The sequence below is a fragment of the Antechinus flavipes genome, chromosome 4 (genome assembly GCF_016432865.1).
Source record: "Antechinus flavipes isolate AdamAnt ecotype Samford, QLD, Australia chromosome 4, AdamAnt_v2, whole genome shotgun sequence".
Taxonomy (NCBI): domain Eukaryota; kingdom Metazoa; phylum Chordata; class Mammalia; order Dasyuromorphia; family Dasyuridae; genus Antechinus; species Antechinus flavipes.
The window spans coordinates 49625474-49644955 of NC_067401.1; the positions used below are offsets into that span (position 1 = coordinate 49625474).

General features: G+C 38.2%; 1 protein-coding gene across 4 annotated transcripts in view; it reads right to left on the reverse strand.

The window, feature by feature from the left end:
- The window catches only part of HIPK1 (homeodomain interacting protein kinase 1), a 45889-nt gene that overhangs the window by 6374 nt on the left and 20033 nt on the right, over positions 1-19482 (reverse strand). For 2 of the 4 annotated variants that reach the window (XM_051992977.1, XM_051992978.1), the window contains exons 3-14: positions 18933-19056; positions 15636-15755; positions 14752-14838; positions 13916-14100; positions 13366-13528; positions 12093-12318; positions 8220-8341; positions 7146-7280; positions 3898-4040; positions 3243-3425; positions 2596-2808; positions 808-1049 (exon numbers count right to left, since the gene is read on the reverse strand). In XM_051992977.1, the coding sequence (XP_051848937.1) occupies positions 808-1049; positions 2596-2808; positions 3243-3425; positions 3898-4040; positions 7146-7280; positions 8220-8341; positions 12093-12318; positions 13366-13528; positions 13916-14100; positions 14752-14838; positions 15636-15755; positions 18933-19056 (1943 nt within the window). The remainder of the gene's footprint in view (positions 1-807; positions 1050-2595; positions 2809-3242; positions 3426-3897; positions 4041-7145; positions 7281-8219; positions 8342-12092; positions 12319-13365; positions 13529-13915; positions 14101-14751; positions 14839-15635; positions 15756-18932; positions 19057-19482) is intronic. The other 2 variants (XM_051992979.1, XM_051992980.1) reach the window with 2 other exon arrangements.

Consider the following 19482-nt stretch of genomic DNA (forward strand, 5'->3'; position numbering starts at 1 on the left):
CCTGTCTGCACTGGAAAGATTTTCTAATCCTAGATTTCAAATCTCAAACCTCAGACAGAAATATGACAACTGCAGTATTACATAAGTTAGGCTAGAAAAATCATATTCCAGGTGGCTCTGAATCCATCACCCACCAACAGGATAGTCTCTAGTAATGACTAATCATGTAACTGAACTGAGGGCCCACTCTCTCAGATTCTAAAGAAAATGACTATACAGAAAAAAAAAGCAAAATAAAAAAAGGAAAATATGTGACATGATCCTGATCTTGTCCTTTCCTACACTGTTACAGTGTTCTTAAAATCTGAAGAACTCTTAGTTGATTGCAATTGCAATTTTTTTTTTATTATTATAGCTTTTTATTGAACAAGATATATGCATGGGTATTTTTTCAGCATTGACAATTGCAAATCCTTTTGTTCCAACTTTTCCCCCTCTTTCCCCCCACCCCCCCTCCTCTCTCCTAGATGGCAGGTAGACCAATACATATTAAATATGCTGAAGTGTAAGTTAAATACAACATATAGTAACTGGATACTTCAGAAAATGCCCTTCATTTTAAACATCAACTGACACAACACATAGGTAAATCTGCTGCCAAAAATAATTCTATCATGGGCTGCAAAGCCAAATGGAACTGATTTTTTTTTTTGAGCAGTTGATTTTTAGATAATGCTATATGACTGCTCTCCAACATTAGTGTGGATAACTAGGAGAGGTAAAGATTAACTCCAAGGAAACAGAACAGAGATGATCAAAAGAGAATTTTCTGCCAGGAATGTGTAACTTTGCACCTCTTCGACCTACCTGAGGCCTGGGTTGCCACTGTGCAGTCACCAAGTTGAGCTTTCAGAGGTGGCACAATGATGGTTCGTGCCCCAGGGCCATCAGTCACAACCCGACCAGGTCCTTCTAGGAGGGGCCCTGTATTGCCCCGAATTGCAGCCAGAGTATCTGTAGAATATGGACTGCTCAGAGATGAGTCGGAGTCAGGAGAGTCATTGACAGTAACATAGCTGATGACATTGGACCTTGGCTTCAGGCTGGAGCTGCAGAGGAGAGAGTTCATGAAAACCCAAGTGTCCTTTCAGCAAAGCCTCCTAGCTGGAGAGCTTGCCTCAGGACTCTAGCCCTTTCCAGACATCCTAAGCAAACCTAATAGAATAATCTTCTCAAATATCACTTTTATGTCACTCTCGAGAAGTCAAGAGACTAGGGTGGCTGACACCCTATTGGCTTCAAATCTCTACTTCCCATCACATGCAGTAAAGACCATCTCCCTGACCTCGTTTCTCATTATTTCCCAACAGATTTGGTTCTGCGTTGGTTAAGCAATATTGTTCCACACAGCCCACATGTTCTGTGTTCCTCTTCTCTGCTGGGCCACTGCACAATCCACTTCTCCCCACTTGAAATGTTCTTCTCTTTTAGTCTCCCCCAATCCAAGTCAACATCTTCAAAACCCAGCTTTACAAGTGCCCCCTTGCCCCATATTCCTTTTTAAGGAAATTTCCTGGTGAAGCCCACCTGGCTGAGAGTGCTCTTGTGCTCTGCATACTAATTCACTTGGGTTTATTTATATACAACTGTTTCTCTTGTTATTTTCTGTACATACATCCTCCTTCCCCCCCCCATTTAACTATCAGTTCTCCAAAGGCATCCTTTCCAATCTTCCCTCCGCCCCCATTCATGTCCAGTTGGGATTCTCAACAAGGTAGAGGGTCCGTGAGGAGGTGGTCCCATCTCACAGAACCCTGCCAAACTTTCTAGCTGTGGTTTCTTTTTGCAAACTGGCCAGTGGAAGAAGAAAATCAGACTGGTGCTTGCTCCCGCTTCAGGATGACCTTCTTGAGGAAGCTTCTCGGACTACCTCAGCCCCCAGGCCAATCCATCCATCCACGTCTCTGACTTTCCCTACTTGGGCTCATTCTAGAACGCAGCCTATGCATACAGTAAGAAGAACATCAACCTACAATCTCAGAAGCTGGAGTCCTAGCCCCGCTTCTGCTGCTTCTGAGCCATGTGACCTCAGGCAAGTCATAACACAGTCTAGTTTTTGTAACATGGAGAGAAACACGCCTGTCTCGCTTACCTCACAGGGCTGCTGTGAGGATTTCTGAAGATAATACATGTGAAAGTGCTCGTGAGACATATCAGATACTCTCTAAATGTGAAGTATTATATGTTTTGGCTTGTTCATATCTCCCCGGTTTAAACTATAGAGTTCCTCATGGTGGGAACAATCTTGGCCCTTAAAGACACACCCCAGGCACTTAGGACATAGCCACTGCACCCTGTGAGCTCAAGAAACACCTGCTGATTGACTTCTCTGCAAGACTGGTTTAGTTGGTTGAAATGTACAATGGGACACGAGCACTTCCCAGCCGAGTCTGTTCCCAGTGCTCGGGGAGGGATCTTGGGAGCGGACTCAGCCTCAAGCGTGGCCACATTCCCCATATGACTTTCCTCTGAGTCCTTTCTTCCCGTCACAATGCCTGCTTTCCACAGAGGCGCAGTTGAGTCACCAGTGGGAGTCCGCAGTCCGAAGCCAAGGGCAGGGACCACGTGGCCAGACAGCCCCTCCACCTGCTTTACCTGCTGGGCTTATACTTGCTATCCTCCTCCTCGTCGGTGTCACTGCGGATAGTGATGACGCTCACGGGAGGGCTAGGGGTGTCTGGGATGATGATAGGCTGAGGCTGATCTTGCGCAGGGACCAGGGGGTTATAGGAAGAATTGGTGCGGAGTGGGCTACTCCCAATCAGTGAATAGACTTGGGTAGGTAAGACATCCAATGTAGACACAGTTCTGCAAGAAAAGGTCACAGGGATTTAGACCTGTTGTTTTTTCTTTATAATTAAACTGATTGACTACCAATAATAATTACGATGAAAACAAACATACTGACTACCGCAAATGGCTCCTAAGCAGAGAGCCAAGAGGTACAAAGGGAAACACTATTCTTTTATGAGACCTTCCCATCAAATGGGACAGCTGTGAAAATGATCTCACACATTAAGAAAAAGCTGACACCAGAAAGAAAGGATGACTGTGATCAGGAAGCAGAGACCTGAGTTATCCAGCTCCAGAAAAAAGAACCATCCAAAATCCCATCTGACAAGTAACTACTAGACCAGACCTGCCATTAGGCAAGATACTTCACTACAACTCCCCCAAGTAATAGGGGACAAAAATCCTCCCAAGCAGGGACCCGGTTCTAGGAATCCACAGAAACAACTTACTTGGCCGGAGCTGGGGCCGGCTGCTTGTTCTTCTTGGAGGAGAGGGAACTTGACTGTTGCTGCCTGACAACATGAGCTACTCCAACGTTGAGGGGCTGAGCTGTGGCCAAAGTCACGTGGTTCGTCAGCAAAGAGGGCTGCTGCATAAGGGTACTGTACTGGCTGCCATGTGAGTGCGCATTCCTAGGTTAACAGAAAGAAGCAAAAAGGACTGAATTTTTCAGCCTTGAAGACAGCATCAAAGGGAACTAAAAACCAATAAAGTAGCCAAATGGTGGAGGAAAGGAGGGAAGGAAAAAAGGAAGGAGGAGGAGAGAGGGAGGAAGGTGTCTGAGATAGAGGCAGAGATTGTTTTTCTCTTAAAACTTGGCACAGGGATTATTTACTAGACTTATCTTTTCACTATGTCACCTCACATTTTCTGACATTGCTGACCAAGAAACTTTAAAATCAACCTAGATGTTTCTTGACCTTATTAGCAAAGCTTTTTAATGATCTAGGTGTCTCTATTACATTTGAATAATATACTTCCAGAGATTTTAAAGTAAGGATACTTTATTCTCCCAAACCCCCTATACCCCCCTTAAGTCCCACATATTCTAGCAGCTCCTCTCTTGAATAGTTATTTACAAAGAAATAAGCGCAAGACACTTGCCTCCAGTCTCCTAGCTGCTGGCCACTCCCCATGGCCTCGGGAATGACCGCAGTAGGTTGAACAGAATTGTGTAGAGCCACCCCAGGTAACTGCTGCCAAGTTGAAGGTAATAGGATCTGCTGGGTTCCTCCAGGCCAGGCCTGCTGCAAGGAAGCACACATACAGAGACCCAAATTTGACTTATCATCAGCCCCCTCAAGAAATTAAATGAAAAGTTTGTTTTAAAAAGTTCTTTGTAGACTGTTAACTTGCAAAAATTACAAAGAAGAAAGAAAAGGTCATAAGGGGCTCATGGTCGTAATTCTCATCGTGAGAAAAAGGTGATATATGACTTTTTTGACCATGTTCCCTGGAAGCTCTCCCCCTGGGAATTAAAGGAAAAAAATAACCCAATGGTAAGAGTTTCTATTGTACTGCAGAGAAAAAGAATCAGAATTCACAGGCAGAATTCTAATGAATTCTAGAGTGTGTTATTTCTACAATATATCTAGGACGATATGCTTTATAAAAGAACAGAAAAAGGGGCAGCTAGATGGCGCAGTGGATAGAGCACTTGCCCTGGAGTCAGGAGGACCTGAGATCAAATTGAGCCTCAAATACTTACTACTTACTAGCTGTGTGATCCCAGGAATGTCACTTAACCCCAACTGCCCCACCAAAACAAGGAGGAAAAAAAACTGAAAAAGGCTGAATCACAATGAAACTAAAAAGAATTATCAAACCTAAATGTAACACAGATGACACACATCACAACAATTTAATGCCTGGGGGGGGAAAGGAGTAAGTCTATCATATTTTTTGATTAAAAGAAAGACAGACTTACAAAAATGGAGATATGATATGTGAATGACTAAAGGTCAGATTATTTAATAGAAATCCACCAGTAGGAGCAGCTAGGTGGTGCAGTGGATAGAGCACCAGCCCTGATGTCAAGAGGACCTGAGTTCAAATCTGCCTTCAGACACTTCACACTTCCTAGTTGTGTGACTCTGGGCAAGTCACTTAACCGCAAGTGCCTCAGCAAAAAATAAAAATTAAAAAAAATAAGACAAGAAATCCACCAGGTTTATGCTATCAAATACAACCTAACTAGTCACATAACAGTTGCATGATTATAGAATCTAAAAATAAAGAATGGGGGGGGGGGGGGGGGGGAGATATTTGTTCAGAATGCCAACAAGTATTAATGTATTTTTTTGTCTTGACTTTACTTTTAATTCCATAAAAACTTATCACTATAAGTAGGTATTACTTCTACTTCACTACATGCCAGATTATTAACTACACATTGCAGCAAACATGTTTACTGCATCTGCTACTCCCAAGAGTTCTGGTGTTTCCTGGAAAAAAATGGAAGCAGATTTGCAAACTTCCTTTTTTGATTGATATTCTGCAGTACAATACACCTACAATGCTTGGGGCAGAGGCAGGGGGAAGGAGAGGGAGGGACAGGGAAGGGGACACAGATGGGTCTGTTTCTTGAATTTAAAACTCTAAGACTATCAACACACATAGTGTTTTTTAAAATATTTCTGCAAGTAACAGATCCACTTATTACAAATTCTGGTTCCAAACAAGAAGCCTTCAAAGCAGAGAAACTGCAAACACATCTGCTACCATAAGTAGAATAATTTAAAAAAAAAAAAAAAAAAAAAAAAGAGAAATATGTTAAGTCACACCATGCGTCTTTCCAAAAGCCAACACCTGCACAAGACAAAGCATGTAGTTTAATACAGAGCAAGAAATAACATCCCAACGTGAGGCAGAAATCTGGCGTTCCAAGCGACGAACTGTTTTGACAGAGGAAAGACAAAAATATGCAAAACTTAGCAAATGGCTAGTGCAAACTGAGGCAAAGCAGCAAAAGAGGAGTGTCAACTAACCAACTAACACTCCTAACCTCTAAACTCTAGGTAAGCAAGTTAGAACAAGGGGCTCGAGTCCAGAAAGTGGCAAAAAGATCCAACTACATTGCCATATGGGCTTTACATCACCAATATGATCAATTTAAAGCCAAACAGGGCTGTGTTGCTTCATCAATGCTTCAAAATACTACATAACCAAGTTGGGCCCTAGTATTAAGGAAGTCTTCCCAAGAACCAAAAAGTGTTACAGGGAAAAAGGAGAGCTGACATGAGTTGCAAAGGACAAATTCAAATTTGCTTTGAGACTCAAGTACACCTTTAAACCTTTAGGAGTTCAAATGTTTCTCTCATCTCATTTAAGAGTTTTCCAAATATGAGAAACACTGATCTCCATTAGCCAATTACAATGCAAAATATAAAAGTCAAGTACAACTATAATCATTGTATAACATGTGATTGATCCTAAAAATGTAGGTACTCTTAAGGCCCACTTTTTTCTATTATTCCCCTAACATCACAATTAAAAATACTAGTCTAGCACATAATTATAAGATACATTTTTACCTCTAGATAAATATATCTTTATACCCTAGCACACATGATAAAGTTAAATTTACTGCAAAATACATGGCAACTCATTCTAAAAATTAGCTCACCTTTAATTTCAGGCAAATATGAAGCATGATCTAAAGCATCTGAAGGGAGCAACATTTTGACTAGATGTTGGAAATTGTCATTGATAGATTACGTGTAATTACAGGCTAGAAACTCTTTCCATGTGTTCAAAGAAGGCTAATACCAACAACTAAAGCAAAAGATTAAAAAGCATTGCTGGTGTGAGTTATAACCAAAAGCTTAAGCACCACTTTCCACTTTTCTGTTGTACAGAGATGCTTCAAAGAGCAAAACAAAAAGCTAATGACTCGCCAAGAAACTCACATGCTGGCCATTTTGGGGGGGAAGGAGGCCAAGGGGTGCCTGTAGCCAAGCCAAACTCAAGCCCACTTCCTTATTCTCAAGGATAGGAGGATAAAGCTAGGACAGTAAGCACAGACTAGCAAAAGCTCATCAGGGGCTTATCACACTAGGCTGGTAAAGAACAGAAGCCAAGGGCTCTGGAATCTTTACAGCGCCACACTGAACATCAGTCAGACAGGGCTTCAGCCAAGTATCAAGGAGGAAAACAATGAGACATTAAAGATGGAGCAAGAACACAGCCACAAAATGGCACATGCTTCCATGCCCTCTGCAAGTCTAAGTTAAAAAAAAAAATGAAAAAACAGAACTAAAAACAAACAGAAAAAAAAAAAAAAAGAAAGAAAGAAAAGCAAAGAAAAAACCAAAGAAACTCCGTTAGTAACACAATCAAGTGAGGGGAATTACCAGTACAGCGGCAGTCTGTTCAACCAGCGCCGGCCGGCCGGCTGCGCAGCTCAGAGTAAAGGGCACCGCATACTGCGGTGTGATGGTGGCTACTTGAGGATGGAGAGTTGCTACCATTAGTGGTGTACAGCTTCCCTGAAACGTAGATTAGGCAGGTGAGTGAAACAAACATATGGAGGCAGGTTAACTGGGTTCAGAAGGGTCTTGTCCCACCCCAGGGATCATTCCTGACATATATCAGCAATCTCAAATCACTTCAACACATGTATCAGGCACAACCTTCCCCTTCAATTCTCCACAGAGGCCACCCATTAGGCCAAATACCAATGGATCAAAGGAAACCATCTAGGAATTTTTCCTGGGATAGAATCAGAGGACAAGTTCTTTGAAACTTAGTCAAATAAGGAATCACTAAAAAATGTTTATTCCCTCTCTCAAAATAAGGTTTTAAGATTTTAGAATTCCTCACACAGCCAAAGACTAAAAATGCACACATTTGAATCATAACAAGTTACTCATGTATAAACATATACCAGAGGTCTTCCTGGATTCTCAGTTGTGTCTTCTATAAAAGGATCAATTTTTTACTGTTCTTCTGACCTAACAAACAAAATCAACGCTAGGATCAGGGAAAATAGGATCCCTTCTTTGAAGGAATTATGAGGTCGTGATCCAATTTCCCAAACTGAGATGACCAGGAGAACCACCTGGATAACCTGTATTTTAGAATCAAAACATCATGTGTGTGGACTAGAAGATTATCAACCACCAATTCAGAAGGAGGATTCTAATTCCAGCTCCAGGAGCTGGAAAAGCCCCACTCAGATGGGTTTCTATTTTCCTGGTGCCTGGCTTTTATTTGAAAATCTAAACATACTAACAGAACTGTGTCCTCATTAGGGAAAAGCATCTCGACAACTGTCATTCCTTAGAAAGTCCACTGAATTATGACCAAGAAACATCTACCAGTCAGAACAAAGACCATACAAGGGACAATTGTCAGAGACCAGTGACAGCCAACTGGCACTGTTATTTCAGAGTTATTGGGTCTGCAATTTGTCCTGGCTGTTTTACCTGGGTGAGAACTCCTGACTGGATCTGTAGTGGTTGAGCAGCAGGCGCCTGGGGTACAATTGGCACAGCATTATCCATCCTCACAGGGAATCCAGAATGCTTCGCAGGTGCCTGGAGTCCAGCTGCCAGGAACAATAATATGGTGAGATTGCTTTATGCCATTCCCTCAAGGCCAAGCCCATGCCACTTGAGGCAAAGGACTTTGAGAAAGGGCCATATTTGGGGGAATCAAGGAAAGCACTGGCTCCCTCCAAAACAGATCAGTGAAAAAGGTTTGTTCATGGATAACCTGATTTAGCTGACCTCTAAACACTCCTCTAATAAAAAATGGAATGATACTTCTTCATGACATTAAAAAGTATCACTCAACTCATTTCTCCATCCTGTTCCTATCAGAACAGATCAAAAATTACTCTAAATTATGACCTAATCATACCATTGTGATCTAAAGATAATTACTTTCAATGCTTTTTTATTTGTATTTATATCTTCTCACAACCATTCTAGTTCAACAGGATAAAAACTCTTTAATATGCTTTTCAGAATGAGACCATTTTGTTTGAACATGATTTGAATGTAAAGCAACAGTGTAAATTTATCAAAGTTCTTTATAAATGTATAGATGCTGCCGCTCTCTTGGCTTAGCAGCTAAGATGGCACTACACAAAACAACAAAAGACACATCTTTCTAAGATTCACCTCCTAGATTTTGAAGGATGTCTTTTCCCCTTATTCCATGTACACACAAAACCCAAAAATACCAATATCAAAAATTTAAAAAAAAAAAGCATCAAAATTATTTGAACTTAATAGAAAACATGATAAAGTTAGTTCTGTGAAAGATACATTTTCTTCTATTTATTTTAGAAATCTAACCAGATGTTTTGTCACTATTGGAAAACCTTGATCCAACAACAGCTTGTCTAACAAGCAAGGTTAATCTCTTGTAGTAGATATACTGCTATGAAGGAAGGATGGCTTCCTTGCTTCCCAAAGCCATAACAGCAAAACTATTTTAAGCAATGTTTCTAGGAAAGATGGTTTCTAAGAAAGATCTGTGGGCATATCAAGACTTCACAGACCTTTCCTGTAAATGAAAATATTTCACCCTAGGAAGAAGGGAGATTGAGAAAAAGGGAAAGGCTTTTTAGTGTTTTAGTGTTTTCACTTTCAAAAAATTATTAGGGAAACATCCCTCTGATTTACCAATAACCAACACCAAATGAAAAAAATCGGAAACAGAAAACATCAGTTTTGTCTATAGATAATCATCGTTTTCCTCCATACTACTAGAGCCTCCAAGTTTTCTCTGATTGAACATGATCATTCCATTCCAAACAAGGACTCCTCCAGTGACACTTTCTAAGCTATCATCATCTCCCAAACTCTACTAATATTATATTTTGCTGTTATGAAACAAAAACAATCCACAAATCTCACAGCTTTTTGCTGTCTAAAGCAAATTGTCTACTCACATTTTTCATTTCAGTTGCATCCTAACGTACTAGACTAAAGAGGCCAATCCCAAACTGTTCAAAACAAACTAGAGATCTTAGAAACAATTTTAATACTGTCTAGGATCAGAATAAAAAATGTTGCAACTACCCTCCTTTTGGAAGTTACAGTTAAACAGTCTACTCTGTATATCTAAAGCATATATGGCTACCTGAAAATGTAGATTAATGTAACAGCTTCCTCTAAATTGCTAACACTAGGGATATAAAATTTCAAAAAGAAAGAAGCTCTAGCTCAGTTATCACACACAAAGTAATAATCTAAAGTAAATGAAAACTGTGAGATTTTCAGTCACCTCTGAACAAAAGCCACATCTATCTGCTCAATCTCAATAATGCCAAAAATGATAGCCCAGTTCTGATCACTAGATCTTTGATCGTTAGAACCATGATTCTAAGTTTACTACTTCAGAGCCAATATCTACATTTAAGTTGCAAGTTGGACATCAATCAAGTGCAATGATTTAAATATTAGAAATTAGTATGTAATTAGCAGTACAAATACAGTCCATTCTTAAGATCAAAAAAGACCAAGAGTTACAATGCAAAATATGACTGCTCAAGTTGACCAGATGACTCTCCAAATCCTGCTTTTATCCTGTCTCATAAACTGCTATATTATATACCAATACTTCTTCATTTTCAATTTTCTATTTCCCTTCTTTTCTAGTTTTCGACATTCCAAGAATAATCACTATAGAAGGAGAAGATGAGCCTGTCCGAGAGGCTTTCACTTCTAACACAAGCCCTGAACTTAGGAAAACAGAAGCCTCAGAGATAGAACAATTACTACTCAAGCTCCATCCACTACAACTTAGCTACTGAATAAGACTAAAACAAGACTTCTCTGAGTCTTCAGAAGTTATTTTTTCTCAAGCTACCCTATTGCTCTCAAAAGTTCCAACTGAGAAATTAAAGTCAATTCATTGGACCACAGGCATGAAAACTGCCCAAGAATCAGTTTAAGAAGTGAAGATAAAGAGTGGGAGGATCATGAAAGAAGGAAAAAGGAAGCAGTCCAGCAAAGCCAGCACAGATATTATTCAATACCCAGTTACTTTCATTAGGCATTACAAATCCAGTATAGAGGGGATTTTCCAGGAATACACCTTACAAATATGGGAAATGGGCAAAGGCCCAAGCCTTTTCCTATAAATGCTGTAAATTTGCATTTACAGAAATACAAATCTGCTTCTTCACTCTCCCTGAGGCTTCTCTCTGGTATATATGGCTATTGCTCTCCTGCCATCATATACCTTTCTGTCTCCCCTAGTCCTTCCTTCCTTCCTTTCTGCTTCCTCTGGCTCTGTCAGAAACCAGATAAAAGATTGACAGTCAATCAGTAACTAATATAGAAATAAATGACCTTGGTTCTAAAGGTCTAGGAAGCATCTGAATATACTCTCAAATCCTGATGTGCTACTACTTTGAAGCTCTCACACACAGGTTTTCCTCTGTTGAAAAAACAGAGATTGTGCTCAGAAGGTTTATTTAAAATAGTAAGACTTGTCAGATCATTAAACATGTTTCCTCATCTTATAGAAAGAAGGGCTAGAAAGGGAAGAGTTAAGGGGCTTTTCCCTAGGATTATAATATAATAATGGAAGAGGAGGAATTGAAGAAAAACAAAATAATTTTTGAGACACCCTAAGACAAAGCTTCCTTCTTGCCAGCTGCCTTGCTCCTCTGTTAATAATGGAGTCAGAAGCAGAAAAACACTTTATAAGGTAAGAAAATCCTATTGTCTTCTCTTGTTTCTCTCCTTTGCATGTAGCAAGGATCATAGCTTTAGGTAATTTTGTAGCAAGGATCATAGCTTTAGGTAATTTCCTATTGAATACTTTTATTTTTTAATTTAAGTACTATGATTAATATTTTATCAGATAATTTCAATTTTTTTCATCTAGACTTATTTTTCCTCAACTGTCTCAGTTTCCTCATCTTTAAAATGAGGAAATTAAAAAACCATATTAAAAGTAACTTCCAGGGCTAAACAACTATTTTAAGTTTGATTTTACGGTTTTCAATGCTTTTTTAAAATAATTTTAAATAGAAATTAAATTTAAAGTATAATTCCATTTACAGTCAAGTTTTTGAGAATGTATTTACTCTGTATATGTGTACTAGATCCAATGCACCATCAGGCCTTAAATATAAAAGGAGGTCTCACCAGCAAGAAAGAGGAGAAAACAACAGTAGAGAATGAGACTGACTGGGACCATGACTTGATCTCAAATTACTGTGATGATAAGATTCAAGAATTATAAAGCTCTTCCTAAGGGAAAAACTAAAAGAAATACAAAATGTAATAAAATGCCAGAAGCAGGCACAGAGGAATCCCAATCAAGTTGAGACATACTTTGAAAAGCAGGTGGACACACGATGAAAGTCTGCTGGAATGGATCAGTCTGAGTGCAAATTTGAGTAGTTCCAGGCTGCAAGGAAACACTCTGCTGGGCAACTCCTGCAACAGGTGCTGCCGATGACGGATACAGAGCAGACTGGTAGTTTAGCAGGGGGACATCCGAATTAGCCAGAGAGAGTGTAGCTGCTGCTGCAGTAGAACTGGATGCTAAAACACTGGCCTAAAAAACACAAACATTAGATTTGTAAAAAGGAAAATGTCCAGGGGAACATTACATTCACACAAAACACTTGTCGAATAGCTAAAACAAAAGAATTAGGCTGAACATTGTCTCTGAATAAACTTTTGACTTGAGACACAAATTCTCAGTCTCAAAAATGTAAAATTAAATGGTCATTTCCCCTAAAAATATAAACTTCTAGAAAGTAAAAAGTGAATAGTAGAAAACAACAACCTACAAGAAAGCCAAGATAGACAGTATGTATATAATATCTTCTATTATTATATATGCTTTCTTGAAATAGAAATGTATTGTTACATATTTTGAATCCACTCTGATATTCTCTGCTGATCACATGAGACACATTTTGTTTTCCTTTTTTCTGCCTGTCTTTTCCTATTTATTTTTTTTCATATTTTGTATTTAGTTTTAAATTCATGCACTCTTTCTCTCTCTTTTCTCCTCCCTCCTCCCTATTTCCTTCCTTCCCACACCCTCTCTGTCTCTTCTCTCTGGTTTCCAAACTAAGTAAAAGTGTCCTAGCTTCATTCCATGGGAAAATGGGCTGGATTTGAAATGCTTCTGACAATATTTCCCTTCATTTATTAGCACTCACAAAAATCTTCATTCAAACCTTTTACTTTTAAAAATGAGTCTAGTTTAAACATTAAACTTGGGCTTTCAAGAGTCCAGACTAATTGTTTTAATAACACTCAATATGATCTGTACAAAATGAAGTTAAACTCAACAGCCATGTTATATAAACAGCCAAGAAGGAGCAAAAAATTCAAGAGTGTTTTCATTTACTTGATCTTTTTGTAAACCAAAAGCTGTCACAAAGCAAGGAGCAGTTCTGCAAAATTTTCTTTTTGAATGGGCACTTAATAAAGCATCTTTTGATGCAATCTGGTACTACCACAATGAAGATTTAATTCCTTATATCCTAAACAAAGCTTCATCAACAAAAAACTACTCTACCTACCCCTGCTGCTACATCCGATCACCTTCATTTCGTCCCACTTTGCTTTACATTTCCTCCTGGCATACCTGATTGTGCCCGGTATTGAGCTGGTTGCTGAAGGTCATGGTTAGATTTGTGCTTGTGTTGGGGGCAACATGGGTGGTAAACGGGCTCTTGATCTGTTTCACTGTATCATACATGTGACCTCTCCTTTTGCAGATCTCCATATTCTGAAAGCACGACTTAACACTGCAACACAAAGATGAAAATTCAGGACTCATCCAGAGTGGCAGAATACCATACAAACACACAATACACATACCTTGGCATTAACAAAAACAATTTTTTTAATGATTTTTTTTTTAATCATTGTATGGGCATATAAAAATACATTTTTTAAAAAGACATTTCTTGATTAAAAACAAAGAAAATCCAGTAACTGAACTATAACCTCATGATTTGTAAAGTAAAAGAAAAAATACCCCAAAGATCCAAATATATATAAAGACTAAAATCATTCTTAAATCAAGAGTTTTCTTTAAGTACTAGAAAGGAATGGAGTGAGCAGTACAGAGTTTAACACAAGTTGAAAACTATGGCTAAAACTCCCCAATGCTAAATTTACCCCAAACTCACTGATTGCTGTGTGGGAAATCCAAAAGATGAGTCATTGTCACAAATGGGTGGTTGAGAGTTTTCAGTGGAGTAACTCTCTTATCTGCATCAATTGTCAACATCTTTTTTAACAAATCAATGTACTCTCTTCGATCCGCTTTTTCTGCCAACATATCCGTTCCCTCTAAGTCTGTAGACATATTCACCTTTCCAAAAAATTTTTTGAAATATTATGTTCAATCACTTAAAACATTAATCAAAAACATTTAATCAGCCATTTGCTTTTCCCAAAAATATTGACTCCCCAGCAGAGAAATATTGGAAAAAATCTTATTAATGGATTCCCTAAGTATTCAAACTAAAAGAAGTTATTCTTACTTTCTATGACCAAAAACCTATCCAAATTTGTCAAACAACCAAGAATTTCTACACAATTAAAAAATATAGAGTTGTTTTTTCACTCTATTTTTCACAAAATTTAAAGACACACAAATAAGCATATATCATGGGCATTCTTAATCTGCAAATCTCACATTTTATTTATTGTTTAGAAAAATTGGAATAGGGAAGAAACTTGCTCATAAACACATCTTAAGAAATATCTGAACCCAACTGAAAGAAATAATAAGAAATGATTGAGAAACAACTATTTCTTAAAGTAATCTCTTGGCAAGATTGAAGTGCCCTTTAATCACATATCTGAATTCACATGCAAATTTTTTTTTTGCAAGCAATGAGCACATCTTATGCTGCCAAGGTAATAGTCATTTCTTCTTTAAGTCTGTCAACAAAGCTTTAAATATCTTTTAGAGAAAGCCAATAATTTAATGGGACTTGCCCAGACTTTCCAGACTCACCTGGGCCATGTCATCTAAACAGTTGAATATGTACTTCCGGGCTTCTTTTGATTTTATTCCTGTTTCCAATTCATGTTCCTCTGGTGTCTGAAAAATATGGTTTGTGGAGAGGGGATAAAATCCATGTGGTTGCAATGTTCACTTTTTTTTTTTTTTTTAATAAAACCCAACAAGCAAAGAAACAAGTGTGGTCATCCTGCCAACTACAGATAGCAAATAAAAATGTGCAATATAAGAGAATTAAGTTCAATACTTGGCCAACTTTCAGAGATGGTTTAAAAAAAAAAAGTAAACCACAGGCACACAACTCAGGGACATAACACAGTTACTGGCAGATGACAACAATCAGTCTTTTCTGGAGACTGCTTGGATATAATTTATGAGACAACACCAAAGGCAGAAACTAAAAGTATTTGGTATCCAGTAAGCCAAGGAGGCAAAGTGCCAGAGGTTAATCAAATTACTACATGGAGAGATTCTCTTACAAGAGAAAAAGACCCAAGAAAAAAAAAAAAAAGGGAAGAGACTTATTTTCAGGAAAGACCTAAAGTCTCAATACTTGGTACTATTAGAAAAATATACTGGGTTTTTGACAAGAAGAATAAACATTCCCTGAGAGATAGTCAATACATAAATTATTCTAATTCTTCATACCATTTAATTCTCTTTCACAACTACTGATTCTAAAAAAGCAAATTAATTTCAAATAGTTGACATTTTAAAGCAAATTTTTACCAGTGGGCTGTAGACAAATGAGCATAATATAAATAATATAATAATTTTTCAAAAGCAGCTATCAAACACATGTTCATTTAAAATCATATAAGGATTTTATGCTAAAATAATGAATTTTTAAGATTTAGAAAAAGAGATTAGAAACAGACCTTTAGTCTCCACAGTGGGTAACCCAAATTAGGATCTCTGTTGAAAAACCTGCTTGTTTTTGTTCCTGCACTCAGAAGGTATTCTGCTGGCAAGCCTTGTGTTTGTGAAATGTAACGAATCTGTAAACATTAAAATAATAATAATAAATCAAAACACCTATAGAATGTTTCAGATTTTTAAAAAAAGTTTATAAACACACATACATACAAAGAAGAGACAGAGAAAGAGAGAACTTCACCTTAAAATCCTAATCTCTTACCAAACTGAAAATAAAAGGGAAAGGCATGGTAAACAAATCCTGTTCAATTTTTAAACAACATACAAAAACTGATATTTACTTATAAATACATATACATACCAACCTACACACAGGCATCAACATCTTTGTAATTCCCAAATGTTTATTTCAGCGTGTTCTTGTGATTGCACTTGTTAATTATCTGAAGAGACATGGGACCCAGCAGTTCTGAACAGTCTGGGAAGTATTAGGAACTCTTTTGATACAAAAGTTTAGAAAACTTGAGGAGAAACTCTCACTAGTGAACTATGAAGGACCCCCTAGAAGAGCTTCTCCTGCTCTCCAGGTGAGCTTTGATATATCTGTATTTTGATGTATGAAGGCCAGGAAGGTGCTGCCTTTTCTCAGAGCCCATTTCTCCAGGAAATCTCCCCTAATAAATCTCAACTCTCACTCACGTATATCTCTTCTTTCTCTGAATTGCTCTCCTCTGCACTACTCAACTGAATTCTTGTTTTTACATGGGTTTCCTAATTGCTTCTACAGTAAAAAGATCAATATAAAAACTGGGAGGGGATTTAGAAATCATTCAAGTCCAATCCTACCCCCTCCCCCAAATATCACCACTTTACAGATGGAGAATGAATCTCAGAAGGGTAAAGGGACATGTAATTTCCCACAACTAACAAGTAAGCAGAGCTAGGATTCATACTCATGTCTCAGAACTCCAAAATCCAGGGCTTCTGCCATTCCACCAAAACTACATGCAGATCTAAAAGCACTTTCACCACCCTCTAAATCCCATTCAGGACTGAGGCCATATTTTTCTTTATCTTTTCTTCCTTGCCCCCTTTTTCATTGGTTTCCATGTAAAGGATCAATTTTGTTTAAGCTCCAAAACAGTAATGTGCTATTTACTCTTTTCTTTTAAAAAAAAAAAAAAAAAAAGAGAACTGTTCTGTCTATGATGATTGTATTAAAGTGTAAATGTGTCTTTAAAAATCTGTAAAACCAGAGGTCAAACATAGACCTCGCAGCACATACTTCAAAATCAGCCAATTTTTCCAATAAGAAACCCCATAAGCAGTGGCTCTCTGTGGACAGAGGGCTTGTCAGAGTCAGCACTTCTTGGGCTCAGATCCTTATTATCAATACAGTCCCCAAGGCAAGTTCCTTAACTTTTTATAGACCCAGTTTCTTCATTTATAAGATGGAGCTAATAACATCTACTCCCACAGAGCTGGAAAAGACCAGGTACCCTCCTAAGTGTTAAGATACTTTGTGCTAAGCACTGAAGGTACAAAAAAAGGCAAAGTCTAGCTCTAGTTCAAGATCCTCACCAGTCTGATAGGGTAGTCAAGGTGCCAAGCTCTATATAGTATTTCCGCTTAAGATTGAGGAGGACTGGCAAAGGCTCCTTGCAGAAGTCAAACTTGAGCTGACACTTAATGGGAGCCAAATCACCAGGGATAAAAGCAGTGAAAATACCCAGAGACGGAATGTCATCAAATGAATTCAAATCTGGAAAGCACTATATATTTGTAGTTTAATAATTCAGTATTGCTTTGTGCTTCAAAATTTAAATAGTTCCTTGTAATAACAGGCTAGTCTGTTCTTCACAACTAACAAGATGCTTTCATACAGCTACAGAAGAAGTTATCACAAAGAAACACTTGGTGTTACCGATAGCAACAATACATGGGTCACAGAACATACTGCTTCTAATGCTTCCCCACCACTACTGCAACATTCTCATGACTGAGCCCTGGAAAAAGCACATTCCTGAATCCACCAACTCCAGTAGGCCTCACCCGTCACAGCACCACACCCAAACACTGATAAGATTCCCAGAACTATCAGATCTTTTTTTTCCCCCATAAACATAAAAACTGCCCATTTATACCTTCAGTTTATTCTTCCCAGGAAAAGGTACGATAGTAATTTTTCACTGGGGGAGAGGAGAGACAGGTACCAGGTGGATCTAGCCAATAGGTTGATTAAACAATTGTGGCCAATCTCTTCAGTGCAAAACAGAGATTAACCTGATGCTTGTTAATTCTCACAAGGTTGAATAAAATTACACAAATTCCATAAAATATCAAATACCATAAAATATGAACACTTCTAAAACAAGAAATCTATGCTTCACTTATGGAAGCTGGTAAATATCTTTCTTCCACTGTACAATAATATTACTGAACTGAAAAGGGACTAAACATAAGTTTATCTTTTTTTTTTTTAATGACTGTATCACAATCATCTAACTGGAGAATGGGAAATCAAAGAAGTAATTTCCATAACCCAATCCTACAACCCTTCCCACCCACCAATTTCTCAAATTCAGGGGTCACTTGATTTCAAAATGGCTTAATAAGCAAAGGAAATTGCAGAATAGCTCTTCCACTCTTGCCAAGTTCTTTCTTATCAGAATCACACTCATATGTTAGCACAGTCAAGGGACCAGGAAGGGAAAGGGACTTTCAACATTATCTATTCTAGACTGTTACAGATAGAAAACACAAAAATATACTTTCCATGACAGATTATTTCTTTCATAAATTCTCTTGCACAGAGAGGCACTGTAAACCCATCTCAGTTTGAAGAGTAATTAATTCTAGTACATCACCTTTAAACAACTATTTTCACAAAATTCAGGTTCACTCCCAACTCCACAGAAGTTCACAATGAAAATTCTAGTTTTTCATCTGTCTCTTTCTTTTGTGTTTTAATTCACAAGTCAGCATGGAACTTTGATGCTAAGTCTCTGGAACTCTCTATCCATGACTAAAAGATGCCATTATAATAAGGTAGAATATCATAGGACTACATCATTTTTTGGAAATGCCAAACATCAAAAATTGCCACCAAAGGCCCTGAATGACTGCAGTCTCAAAGAGCAGATGGTTTGGAGAGAAAGTATTAAAAAGCCACTATCTTTTTTCCAAGATCCATATTGCACTGGGATAGGACTTTTATCATAATTGTTTTTCCCCTAATATCTAACCACTTCACTAGAAACCACTTGTCTGACTTGTTCCCGCCCAAAGCCCATTCTTACCTGATCATATTCTGAAGCACCAGGATAGAGAGGCCAGCCCAGAAACAACTCAGCTATCACACAGCCCAAGGACCACATATCAATAGCCTCACAAAATGGCAGTCCAAGAATGATTTCAGGAGCCCTACAAAACAAAAGCATCAGATTAAAAAATGGATTATGAGCAATTAACACCTTAAAATGCCAAATGAATCCTGGGTTTGCACAGAAAGTAAAGTACATTTTGTTTATGAAACTGAAAATTATTTTTGCTATGTTAACCAAAGAGTTCTGTATCTCTCCCCTGTCAATAAGATGTTAAATGAATAAATTGGTTCCCTTTGTTTCATTACCAAAATGAAGCTAAGTTTAGAGCAAAAGAATTTATCATAGGACCATAGATTTAGAGCTGGAAACTACTGAGTCTAAACCCCACATTTTACAGATGACAGAACAGAGGCACAGAGAAAGACTATGTGACTTGCCCAGGTCCATATGGCTAGTGAGTACCTAAGGACAGCCCCGCTCCGCTATACCATTCTGAAAGACCACTATACTGTTCTGTATAAAG